This window comes from Tauraco erythrolophus, chromosome 1 (assembly GCF_009769465.1).
Source record: "Tauraco erythrolophus isolate bTauEry1 chromosome 1, bTauEry1.pri, whole genome shotgun sequence".
NCBI lineage: Eukaryota > Metazoa > Chordata > Aves > Musophagiformes > Musophagidae > Tauraco > Tauraco erythrolophus.
Window position 1 is genome coordinate 4,615,629 of NC_141465.1, and position 13,520 is coordinate 4,629,148.

At 50.6% G+C, this 13,520-nt stretch overlaps 1 protein-coding gene across 1 annotated transcript in view; it reads right to left on the reverse strand.

Annotated features, from left to right (window-relative positions):
* Window positions 1–12,419, reverse strand: part of CASQ2 (calsequestrin 2) — a 31,921-nt gene extending 19,502 nt beyond the window's left edge. Inside the window, exon 1 of the mRNA XM_009981033.2 lies at window positions 12,186–12,419. Coding sequence (XP_009979335.1) covers window positions 12,186–12,419 — 234 coding nt within the window. The remainder of the gene's footprint in view (window positions 1–12,185) is intronic.
* Between the last annotated feature and the right edge of the window lie 1,101 nt (window positions 12,420–13,520).

Consider the following 13,520-nt stretch of genomic DNA (forward strand, 5'->3'; position numbering starts at 1 on the left):
GGGGGCAGAAGAAAAGCCGCATCCAGAAGAATGGTGGGATGATTTATGAGGAACGCCCTCCCCCAGGACCGATTCTGGCACCAACCCCCCCCGGCCTCAAAGCCGGTTTGAATGTCACCCGGCGGCACTACCCCCGCGGCCCCTTGGATCCCCGCTATAAATAGCCTCTGCCTGCCCTCGGATGCTGCGAGAGTGAATGGTGATTAAAGGCATCGGGGAGTAAAAGTGGTGGGGTGGCCTCCTGGCCTGCACCTCGGGACCAGCCAGCTCCCCATGCTGGCAGTGCCCAGCCCTTTCCCGAAATCCTTGGGGGACACTGCGAGCACCCAGGGCTCAGAGACCTTGCTTGGGTGAAGGGGAGTGATGGAGAACATGGTTGCCTTCTCTCTTCCACTGAATACACATGCTCAGGTCTGTCTCGAAGCCCTCCAGAAGGATCACACCACCAACCACTGCATCACTGCAACCTTAATCGCCCTGTGGCTACCTGGCCTTTTGTCTTTAGGTGTAAATGCCACCACATGAGGCAAAAGGGATGCTCGTGTCATGCAGGAAACAGGTGGTCTCACTGCTCTTTCCTTGCTCTCTGCCAGTGCTTTGAAATAAAGGTGAGACTGCACATTCACAGCTTGTGCTTACAATGAATACTGTCTCAACGGGGCAGAGCACAGACCCTGGTTTGCACATCTATTGACAAGGCATCTGAGCACTGGTCTGACCTGTCTAGCATCCCGTCTCCTGGCTTGAGCCACCGCCATCCATGTTAGAGCACCTGTGAGCAGCTGCTACCCAATAATGCGGGGAGAGACGGACACCTCTTGCGAGCTCCCTGGATATCCGCAAGCAGGTGGTGGTGAGAGAAGGTGTTTTCCGCTCCCCATTATGGGGATCTACCTTTACTGGACATAGGGATGGGGCCTGTAGGATCATCAGCTTTAGGGGACATTGTCAGCGTCTCTGCTTGTTGGCAGTTGTGTAGACCAACAAGACCAGATTCCTCAGAGCCAACGCTTGAGGCTCTGGCTGCACTGTGACCAGAGGTAAAACACAGAGAGCCCAAGGGAAGAAGACTGTTCAGTCATGTCCAGTCCAGTCCATACTTGATCTAGCTACCTACAGCTAAGTTAGCCATGTGCCAGACAAAGTCAAGGCAGTTTTTAGCCAAATAGTTCTTGAGTCCTGCACACAGGAGATGGTTAGGGATTCTTGGGGGTGTTTGAAGAAGCTCAGAAATGTGCAGAAAAGCTGCAACACCTGCTACAGACAAGTGGTTGGGCGTGAGCGGGGACGTTTGCAAGAGAGGAGGCATTGATCAGGAGTAATGTATGGCAGCACGCAGCGTACGTAAGGTCACTCTTTGGAGGGAAGTGGGTGCAGACATGTAGCTGTGAGCATGGGAGCTCGCTGGGAAAGAGTCAAGGAAACGTGGGTGATGGGATGAAAGCCTCTTTGTGTGAGACTGTGGGAATGCGCTCTGCGTTAGGACTCGGGAAGCAAAAAAGGTCACAGTAATGTTGGAGGTGAACCTGTTGGTGTGGCAGGGCTTGTGCGGCTGTGTCTGGTGAGATCATCTCTAGAGGGTGTACATACCGGGGTACGAGCGTTTGGAGATGTTCCTCTGAAAGAGGCTCATCCCGAGAGAAGATGTGCAATGGTGTGTGTAAATAGGCGAGCGCGTATGCCTGCGGGAACGGAGCTGAGAGCTAAGCCAGCAGCTCGCCTCCATCGCTGGGGCTCTCGTGCTAAGGAGATGATGAAGCAAGCGGTACAGCCTGTGCCCCTCCACAGAGCACTGGGGTCTTGCACCGGAGAAACCTTCATGCAACAGGAGATTTGCGGGAGCTCTTTCCACTGTGGCAGCGCCTGGAGGTGGGAGACTTTTACGTGGTGTCAGCACCTAAAGCGGCTTTTTCAAGGCAAGTTATGCAGGGGCTGGATGTTCCTTCTGCCCTTGCTTTCCCTTCTTTCTACTGCAGCAGGTGAGTCTGACCAGTGCCTGGCAAGGACAGATTCCCACACCTATAGTTGAACCCCATAAGGCTGCAAAATATAGAGTATGCCCGAGGCACAGCAGCTTGGCTAGTTGCCCCCTGCTCATTACAGTATCAGCATTTATATATCCCCTTACAGTATTTTCTGATTCTATAATGCTGGTGGGATTTGAATGCAGCTAATGTTTCTAATCTTGACAATCCTCTTGGCTCAGGACCTCGGGACAGAGGCAGCTGTAATATAAGAACATGGTCCCTCCTCCTCCCCCTTCTCCTCCTCCCTTTAAATTCATATCACTTGAAGTCTTGGCCAGCCTTTGTGTCAACCTCTATAGCAAGTTTCAACAGCTGCATGGGGAGATGGAGGGGAGAGGCTGCCCCGGAAGAACTGGACCTAACTGGTCGTGCAGTCCCTGAGGTAGGGCAGGAGCTTCCGGCAGGCAGAGCTGGGGGAGAGCGTGAGCAAAGATCTCAGCAGCTTGTAAGCTCGTATCCCATGCACGTTTTGCAGCCTTCCTCCTGTGCATGGAAGCCTTTGCAATGCACGTTTCCTAGCCACAGGATCACAAGTTGTGTCCTGTGCAGCCTTGGGAAAAGGTGTGAGTTTGGGAACACTCCTCCTTTCTCCAACTTCCCCCAGGTAATAGCCATACTTGAATTTGGGTAAGTGTGAGGGAAGGCATGGCCCTCTGGGATGTGTGAGAGGTGCCAGCCCAAAGTGAAGCCTGAGTACCACCAAGTAAGCAAGCACTACCTCACCTTGGATGGTGCCAACAGTTACAGGCAATCCAAATAATGGGATGGAGGGAAACAACTCCCTGCCAGAACATCTCAGCTTCACACCTACTGTACCTATCTGAGCCTAGGTATGATGCTGGGAAGCTTTCAGGAAATTTAAGTACCACAAGACCATTCTGAAATTCTAGGTTATAGAGCAGCACAAGTGTCACTGGCTGCCTGACCATGCTCCCATTCCAGCTGCAGACAACACTGATTGTGCCAAACCTTTCCTTTGGTGTCAGTTTTGCTGCTAAATGGCAGACAAAACCCAGCAGAGAGTGTTATAAATGGGGATGGGAAGGGTGGGTGTCTCAGCATGGTCAGTTTTCATTGAGGAGGGACAGTATGGCTTCTTTCTGGCCCAGATTCTCTTCCTACTTCTCTAGCACTTGCCTGAAGGTCCCACAGGCAGTAAGGCTCATCTCCAGTCGCTCAGGCTGGGAGGCAGGGCACTGGGGACATTTGGGTCTCTGTGAAAGCTGTCATGAGTAAACTTCTCTTAAGCATGAGGAGTTTTCTGTTTCCCTAGCTGGCCTTGGTGGAAGAACAAAACTCAAGCAATGCAAGCAGGAGAGCAACAGGATGATGAGGGAACGTTCCTCAAGCAATCTATGCTTCTTCACTCTTTTTCTTCTCCTCTCCTTAAAGCAGTTCATGTTGATGGTCAGAACCTGGTTGGTCATAGAATCATAGAATTGTTTAGGTTGGAAAAGATCTTCAAGATCATTGAGCCCAACCTTTAATGGTTTTATACCCTGAAGCATTGGGTTTTTATTTTCAGAAACAGCAGGAAGAGATGACAAAATTCTAGGGTATTTCCCCAAAAGCTTTGAATCCTTATGTAGGGCTCATGCCATCATGCTACGGCTGGCTTCTCTGTTGTTCAAGCTGGTGGGCACTTTGTTGAAGAGCAGAGGGGGTTACCCCTCCTTCCTAATGCTGTGCTGTCTCCTCTAGCATCCCCTTGCATACTCCATTAGTAGCATTTCAGGTTCTTGCATAATTCAGGCTGGTGAACCGGGGGTCCTGAAGCGTTGTGGTGGTTGAAGGGAAGGGTCAGAAGCCTGCTGAGCAGCTGCCACTAGAGAAGCCACCCTGCTGGCAGCGGGGACCAGGGTAGAGCATGTTGGTCCCACCTTCCTGCCCTTTTCCACCACCTGAGCTGCCCGGAGAGGCTGTTTATTGCTGGACCTGCCCTCCCAGAGGGTCGCTGCTCCTGGGCCTAAAAGGCAAGTCCCCAAATATGGAACACCCAAAGGTCAGTCCCGCAGAGGTGGCTGTCACAGGTAACGCTCCAAGAACAGCACCCGGGAACAGCTTTCATTGCCGCACAGCCACTCGGCCCCGTCAGACATGCGATGTGCTTTTTGGCTGCCTCCCTAAAGGTTTCGCATAGTCAGGGCTGTATTTTTATCTGCACCGGCCATCCCTAATTTTAGCCAGCTGGAAGCCAAAGCGCAGCCTCCCCAGCCACGAGCTCAGCGGGGCCGATGCCCGTGCCACCGCGCACCCATGGGCGCAGGGGCCACCTGCCGCCGCTCCCGGCACCACGTCGCAGACGTTCTGCTGATTCAGCTGGGCATCTCACACACCGCGGGCAGTTGTGGGGTCTGGGATGGTGCCCGGGGACCATCCCGCTAAGCTCCCCTTGAACAAAACAGAGACCGGAGGTGCAATCTCTGGGGGCTGTCCTCGACAAAAGCGAGGCCACTGCTGCCTCATTGTTTTTTGGAGAGGCGGCTTTGCAAGCAAAGGCTGGATGCTGCCACGAAGCCCATGCAGGGCACGAGCTGGCTCCTTTCAGTAGGGGCTGGAGGAGGGAAGCATGCTTGATATTCAGCCTGTTCACCTCTGCGGACCGTTGCCCACGTCATTCCTATGCCTCCAGCTCCCAGGAACAAGCCAGATTTCTTGAGTTTCTGACCGAGTGGGTGTGAGCCAGCATCCCTGAAATGCCGGGATGCTGCCGGAGCTAGAAGCTCCCACCTTGCATCCGTGGGAAGGATCAGCGAAGCAGGGCCCTGGGTGAACAGAGAGATCCTTTTACCCAAGGAGTGAGCAGAGAAATAAGAACTGAGGAAAGCTTGAGAAACATGCAGCCTCCTTTGAGCAGGGTTGGAGGTGTCAGAGGTCTGCTAGCTGACGGCGATCCGTTTCCTGCCAGGGAAGGACAGGGTTCCCAGAAAAAGGAGGTATCATGTACGGCAGCTGGCCTTGGCCGGAGCTGTACCAGAGAGCGGGCAGGAATGAGCACGATCAGCACTGCTTGGGAGAGAGCCTTGGCCATCCCGAGGCACTGGGGAGGGGAGGAGTGAACGCCCGCTCTGCAGCCCCCCCGGGGAATTGAGTTCTTCACTGCTCGCTCTATTTCCTCAGGCAAGATTTTGTCTCATGTATGTAGGCAAATCCCAATGTGCAAAGGAGAAAAAAAAAAAGAAAAAAAAAAAAGGAGAACATGGACCTTGCTAAGTCACTTCTTTCCTAGCCCATGGATTCCTTGCCTGAGTGCCTGTTATTTAGGAGCAGAGGCTGCAAAAGGACATCTTTGGTCAGCAAACCCAGGACCGTGTCATTCAATCTCTGCCACAAGCTGGTCAACGTCCGTTTAAAACTCCTTGGGCTGTTCTCCCCTTGATGTCTCCCTCCTCTGGTGATTAGGGACTTCCCAGTTTCCAGACCTGGTTTATTCGTAGCCCATTTGTCCTTAGGCTTGGTGCTTAAATAGCTCTTCTCTCTCTTGGGTATTTAAAGAGAATTATCATATCTTCTTTCTACTCTCCCCACAAATGAAGCTCAGGCATGAAGGAAGGGCAGTCACAGGTTTTGTTTTAGGTGAAGGGCACTGGCAGACCAAGCTCTGCAGTACAGTCGTGGTGGGTGAGCATGGCATGGCCCACCATATCGAGGCCACCTGGCAGAGCAACAGCTGCCCCAGCCCGCGGACAGGCTCCTGAGAAATGTCGAGGTCTGAGGTGGAGAACGTGAGATGATAACTATAAACACCACACTTGTCCACTGAGTAGGTGAGTGTGAGCTCACGCTACTCCTTTTGAGGCCACCCCCAAGTCAGGACAGGGCAAAGGCACCTCGTTATACCTGAGATGTGAGACCCTATACCTTTATACTGTTATACCCTGTACATGAGACCTTGCCTCCCGGGAAATGGACCAGCAGGAAGGCATGGGAAACCCTCACTGGCGCTTTTTTAGGAAGCTGACTGGTGTGGCAGGATGTCCAAGACCTAAGAGGATGTGCTTTTCGACATTTTTCCTCCATTGCATTTCTGAAGGGAGGGACAACACAAAAGGTGTGTCCACACGCCTTAAGGTCTTACATGGCACCTACAGAGGTTGTCTGCTCTCCAGCTGGGCAGTGAGAAGAGTTCCTCACACCAGGGCTGAGAAAGCCTGCAGAACCCAGAGCTTGCACTGTGTCAGCAAGCAAACCCCCGAGCTAACAGGGGTCTGCCATGTCTCTAGGTGACATTTGCATAAAAGTTGGGTCTCTGGATGAAACCAGCTTGATTTTCTTTAGATCCTGGGATTACAGCCGGTCTCTGCTCTGAACAGAGCTGTCAGTACACCCTTCTCCCATCATACTTTAGCAGCCATGAAAGGTGCCTTCCAAAGGCACTGAAAGTGCGGTCTTACACGAGATGGAACTCATGCAGCCAGTCCAAACTCACTGCAGAGAACTAACAGAGGGACTTCGAAGATTCTGGGCAATAACAGTTGAAACGGCCTTGGAAATAATTTCTGCCACTGTTATACAGAAAGACCGAAACCACATACTTGTGCCTGGATGTCAATGGGCCCATCTGTGAAATGAGGAGCTCTCTGTAACTTGTTTTCGTGACTGGTGAGCTGCGGAGTGAAAACCTCCTAGGTGTTCCTGCTAAAAATCAGGGCTCTTTCTCTGCTGCTTGTCGATGAATTGAGACCTACTTACACGGTCTCATAGGACAAAGCAATCAGGACACACTTTTTCCTTTTCTCTCCCTTCCTTCCTTGTTTTTGCATTAACTTATCTGTAGTGGAAGGCACTGCTTTAGTAGCCATGGAAACCACACCACCTCTTTTATCACAGGTATGTACAAGGCATTTGCACTGTGGGGTTCCATATGCACCTAGCCAGCCAGGTGTACCTCGTCTCTCACCCTGAGGACTTTACAGTTTCTGTGGCACTCAATGAACATGACTTGTACAACATGTCTACCCAGCCCAGGAAGTGGTGTTGAGGCACTCTCTCGTGAATATACTCATTTTCAAAGAAAAAGGCTGAAATCTGAGTCTGTGAAACAAACAGAGAAGGGTGCTTGAAGAGAGGGCTTGGTTTTATATTTATATTTATATTTACACTATACTTAGAGAAGGGGATAAACTAGAATCTCATCTCCTGTTTCCTATGAATTTCTGGGATAAACTAAACATATCTAAACTTGTAAATCTTTTTTCTGTGTTGCATCAGAAGCAGAGAAAGCCTTTTTGCTATAGATTACATGGCTCTGAACTGTCACGGGAACCATCTGCTCTCAAGAGATTTCAAGACCATGTGGGTGGAACTACCCCAAAACTAGCTGATCTTGCACCGTTTTTTCCATCCTGAGCTGGAAACTGCAGTGGTTTCAACACTTCAAAGTAAATCTCTGCTTGCAAGTGCACTGGGAGAAGCTAGACCTTACACTCAGTTTAACCCTGGCCTTTTACTGGATTCAAAACTCTATCTTTCCATCTCACACCACAGGTAACTTCTGGGTGGGCACTGGAAGGGAGATCTCATGCAACGTGATCTCATGGACTCATGCCTCCAGAGTTACAGAAATTTTCCTTTATGTTACAGGATTATCCAAATATGTCAAGCCTTTCACTTTGTTCTTCCGTTATTGCTAGAGGCCAGGCTGATCTTTTAGACCTGATCTGGAAAGGAGGGGGCACCATTTCCCTCTTCCCTTACCTTTAACCAGACTGGTTTGTGCTAGGACGGTTCTCCATGAATTTTCAGCCTAGGGACCCTGTTGCATTGAAGGGCCTAAAATATCTGGGCTTGACAAAGCTCTTCTTTTTTTTTTTTAAAGATATTACACATTCACGTAGATGACAAGGGAAGAATGACAGGGGAGCCAGGACTGAGTGAGTTTTAGCAGCTGAGAAGGTAATGGAGACGATGGTCTGCATTGCAGGCAGCATGCTATGGTAGTGAGACATCCTCACTCGCTAGAGAGAGCTTCTCAAGTGCAAAAGGAAAGCTCCTAACCCCACTGCTCACTATTCTTATTACATGATTCCTAGAGATAGGGGCTGGCCCACTGGAAGGCAAAACTATCCCAAAATTTAGGAGATTTGGAGATGAGGGAGAGGGAAAAAGGTCTGAGAAATGGTGGTATGAGACAGGACGAAATACGGTAGGGTAGATACAGAGGGGAAGAAAAACAGAACAGAGACTTCTCAGCTTCACTGCTTTGGCAATTTCCTCTTTTGTCCCTTCTTCATTAAAGCCGAGACCTTTAAGGACAAGTAGCTCTTTTCTAACTTGTCTGTTAAACACTTTCTATGCAGCCTCGTGTCTGGCTGTTTCATCTGCTTCTTCACGGTGCTCACCTCACGCACCACCCAGGGCTCTTGTAAACACTGTCACAGAGCAGGAACAGCTACTGTGAGCGCCAGGACTGCCTGGTTCACCCTCTGGCATTGCCCTGTAGGGAGGCTTTTCCCCACTCCAGCTGCAGGTGCTTTTCAGAGGTCAGTGAACAGACCAACCCAACAACCTCCAGCTGAAGGGATGGCACTGCCATCCTTGGAGCTGTTCCCATGCACAAAAGATGGTGCAAAGAAGCTGCCGTTGCTCCCGGAGGGGTTCGGTTCTCCCTGGACCCTGTTCCCATCAGGTGGCACCCAGCAGTGTAGGTGCCAGGAGCTGTCAGGACTGCTTCATGATGGTCTTCGCCTTCATTCCCTTTCTAAACTGGAATGGGACCCTGGGCTGCGTGGCAATGTGGTGACAGTTCCCGGTATGCCTGGGTGTGGGGAGCAGAAGACCCCACATGCTGTCTCACTGCAATACCAGCTTAACCACAGCACCCCTTTTCTGGTGGTAGGTGGTGTTCAGCCGGAGCGTTGACAGTGTCAGTCAATCCTGCATGCTGGGCTTCTGTCCTGGGAAGGAAATTTTTCCTGTCGTATCACTTTGTCCCCAGTCTGCTGTTTGTAGTTATGGTTTGGTGAAGTCCTAAAATACATGCTTAAATTTACTCATGCACTGTCAAGTTTTCAGCTTCATTTCCTAAGGATATCAGTCCCCTCTCTTCTCTCTCCCCTCAGGTCTGTCTGTCAGCTGCCTCCCTTAATTTTTCCAACTATTAACCCTTTTCAGCCAAATTTTCCACAGTCAGGAGTCTCAGCCATAGTAGAAGTTATTGCAAACTTCATGCAGAGCAAGGACGTGGAGGGGAAGAGACTGAAGTGCCATGAAAGAAGGAGATGTTGCCATGTGAGCTCAGCCGCTGATAGACGCCAAAGGACCCAGGTGAGAGAGACCCTCACATGCTCCTCACTCATGGGAGAAGCCCCAGTCAGAGCTTGTTACTGACCATGAGCTACACATTTCAAGAAAACCATGCTGGATCTCTCCTGTCCTTTTCTTGGTGTCTAAGATATTTTTTTTCAGGTCTTTGGCCTTTGGAATTATAAATTTCTTATAAGGTGCATGTGGGAGAAACAGAAAGGGTGGACTCTTTGGGGGGTTTCTGGACTCAACGTCCATTAATCCCGTTCCCTCCCATGTGCACACATACTCATGTTCGTCAGACAATAGGACGTGACTATGCAGCCCATCTCTTTGCTTAGGTCCATACCTGCCTGTGTTTTGGATGAAGGCTCCCTATTATTCCTAACGATGGAGACCAGTGCCATTTTATGGAAATGGGGCTAAGGTTATGGTGTTTTCCAGGCTGTGGAAGCAGCACATCTTGTTGTGAGCCAGCAGGCGAATTCTCAGTACAGTAAGATGGAAAAACTTGAGGTGCTCCTGAAAGGCATCTCACCACAGGCAGCACCTGATGCCAGGAACCCCCTGAGGTGGCTGGCAGGGAATTAGCGAGGGCTGGAGTGTTTGCCTCTTAGATATCTTATTTCAGGTGTAAAGGACCTTCAGCACTCAAGAGCCCTGAACCCACTGCTGAAATCAGATACAGAAAGCCTTCCTGAGTGAACTTTTCCCAGGTTTGGCTGGAAGGAGGAGGCCCCGTCACCACTCCTGTGCCTACCCAGCAGCTCACTACTCCAAGCACTTGCTCAGAGCTGGGTTCGGCTGCTGAACTGCCTCCAAGGAGACCGATCCCAGGCAGCTCATCTCCTGGGGGAATGGCTCCACACATCAGCCACAGAGCCACTGCAGCCATTGCTTTCCCTCTCCCTGTCCTGGTGAAGTCCCACAGCTGGATGAGCTCCGGCAGGGCAGATTGAGAGTGACCCCCACAGCACAACGCATTACGATTTGAGGTGAGGGAGGTAAATGCAGTCACAACACGGAGTAGATTACAACCTGGCTTGCTCACTCCTTTCACGAGTGCTCCTACAGTTGGATTAGTACAGAAACTGGGAGCACTAGCACCTTGCTGGGCTGTGTCCTTTGCAGGATAGGACACATCTTATCTTCTCTGTTGGCTTCTGAGACCCTCTCCCCATCTGATTCCTGTGGGTGACAGAGGCAAAGGAGTGCTCGGTCTGCAGATTGCTCTTGTGCTTGGGCTGTCAGATTGCTGCTGCTGCTGCAGTTCCCAGACCAGGGGGAAACTGTGAAACTTCGAGACATGCACTGAATCAGCTTTGCAAGTGCCTGGGAAATTTGGAGGTCAAAGCCACACGTGCCGGTTGCTTTGTGGCATGATTAGCTGGGAGCTGAGCATTAGTGGATGGGAGCACTACGATGATGTAAAGTCTCTGCCGCGGATCTAATCCTCAATCTCTTGCCCAAGGTCATATAAGAAGTCCATGGCAGAGAGGCAACTGGAAACCAAATCACCAGATTCCTAAGCTAACGCACTCCCTGCTGAATCTAATCCTGCAAAATAAAAGCTTTAAGCCAGGTTGTATTGTCGCCGTCGCACCCTTGATACAGCTGATTGATAACACGGGTATAGGTGTCATGGGGACTAGAACTGAGAGTACACAGCAGATACCTGCTTCGGTCAGGTTTCTATAAATATGTATCTAGTAACTGCTTGCCATCTATCGAGCGTGAAATAGCTATCCTGTTAAATAACAATACAGTTATACTGCCGACCATAAACATTCCAACTGGAGATCCAGCGTTATTTTTTTATTTTCTTTGCCAAATGTTATTTGATCGCTCGCCTGGAGCAAGTAACAGTTTCCTGACAGGTGAGTAAAATCTGGTTAGTTTTTGAATCTTCCTTGTTGTCAGACTTGCTGAGGAAGTCAGTAGACTTTGAACTTGACATTAGACTTTTGCAAGTCCTAGTCCTCGGCAAATGTATTTTCTGATTCACATTTGCTATACCCCTAGGGGTGCGATGCGTTTTATCTCTGGATCTGATAAACAAAGCTTACATGTCTCTTCTGCAATTCTCATTTTCTTCCAAATGCTTCTTTTAGTTAAGACGGAATATTTGTAAGCCTCTGGTAAGAAACAAGCACCTAACAACACAGGCTTGCTGCTATATGATTACCTAGATTACAGCTACACTACCAGGAAGAACACTACGAATCTACTTCACCATTTTTACCATGATTAAGTTTACTGATGATTAATTAATCATTCTTTCACCAAAGAATTAGCAACACTTCTTTTTTTTTTCCAGCACAGAAGTGAATGGTCGCATTAACAAGCGGCTACAGACTGATTCCAAGCAGGCAATCGAGTGGAAGAAAAACTAAAAAAGGATTTAATGCTGCACCAACAGGGAGCTTTTGAGATGGGGAGCTAGGACGCCCGCGTGCAGCACAGCTTGGGAAGGCTTCTTGGCTGATCGCTCCTAGTGGGATAGGAAATGGGACCGAATCCAGAATACAAGGGGGATACTGGCTTGCACAGAATGAGAAAGGATCTAAAAATTTCAAGCTGTGGACTCAGGTCTGTGCTGAGATTTGGGAAAGCTCAGCTGAGCTGAGCTCACATTGCTGAGGTTGGCAAGGTTACTGGCTATCGCCTGGGTTGCCAATGCACAAGCCAGAAAGACTATTTCCCAGCAAACAACTCAAAAGAGCACAAAAGAGGTTTTTCCTGGGCTTCACAGAACTCAAGGGCTAACTCAAATCCAAGTAAACAAACCCCAACTTTTGGGTGCTCAATCACCCCTGCACGACACCCTTTGACTGTCCTGTCCCGTGGCTCCTCTCCACGGCTCCAAGCAGTGCTGTGGCATTGACCCCGGCTGGGACATGCAGCGGTGCTTACCTCCAGGACCATCTCTGTCATCTGGAACTGCTTCTGGGACACCTTGTCAGAGCTCACGGGCTCGTGGAAGAGCAGGCAGAGCATGTCGTACTTCTTCAGAGCCTGCTTGTAGTTCTTCTCGTTCAGGTCAATCACTCGGTCTTTCCCATCGTAAGTGGGGAAGTTCAGTCCCTCTTCTGCCTTGCAGCAGAAAAGCAGGTAAAAACCTGCCAGGATCCAGCAAGTTGCCTTCATAGGGGAGCCCTTGGAGTGCGGCGGAGGGTGGGTGAACGTCCCCCTCCTTCTTAATTTGGGGAGAGGGGGAGACCAAAGTCTCCGGGTGAAGTTCGAACCGAGTTTCTCTTTCTGCCGCCTTCCTAGCGATCAGCCCAGACGCTGCAAGGCTGGTGGGGAGCAGCAAACTTTGCTGTCCCGGGCTCACAACAAAGAGACAGACAGGAGAAGCTGTCAGGCCAAGCCCTGGATACCTTACATAGCTGTGTCCAGCTCCCGTGTCATTAGGAACTCCATTTTTAGGAAGCAGTTGTTTCAGGCTAAAAATAAACCCTGCAATGAATAAAAAGGACAGATATGACACCATTGAGGGACTTGCTGGCGCTCTGCATCATCTGAGAGAGAGGGAGCAGGCAAGAGGGAGGGAGAGGAAGATGTCGATGCTGGGAATACGCAGGCAGGGTTTGTGAAGGGACGGACCTCACTGGTGCAGGGAACCGAGGCACAGCCTGTCCTACTAGGGCTTAGCAAAAATAGAAGGTATTTACCACAGTTTTTAATAAGGGTGTCTCTCTTGGTAGCCCCTTGGGCATCACAGTGATTAGGCTTTGGATGACAGACCTCCGGTTAAACCGTTTCAGAGCCTCATCTGGGCTGTTAGAGGAAAAGTCCTGTTTCCTCGGTAGCAAAGGAGGTGAACACTCGTGGGACTCTCCTCCTCCTCCTCCTCCTCCCTCCTGGGGCATCTGCCAGAGCTGCCGGTTGACATTCAAGCTCTTTTCTGAAGCACCTTCTCTGCTTGGGGGGTACCAGGAGAATCTGCTGCTTTGCTGCATGGGCTGCAACATGCTTCTGGAGAACGGCCTTCGTGGCATGGTCCGTCACTTCATCCTCTCCTCGGAGAGGGGCTGTCACCGCAGCCCCATGACTGGCAGCGACAGGCAGGTGGAGGCAGGCCAGCTGGCCACCCGCCAGCGCCAGGAGCTGACACGGATCCACTGGAGAAGGAACGCTGAGGGGCTGGCAGGGAAGGGCTTGACAGGGGGCACGGTTCTCCACCCCCCTCCACCAGCCCCACCAAAGTGATATGCAGACAAGTGGCCTTATCAGGCCACCTTCTTG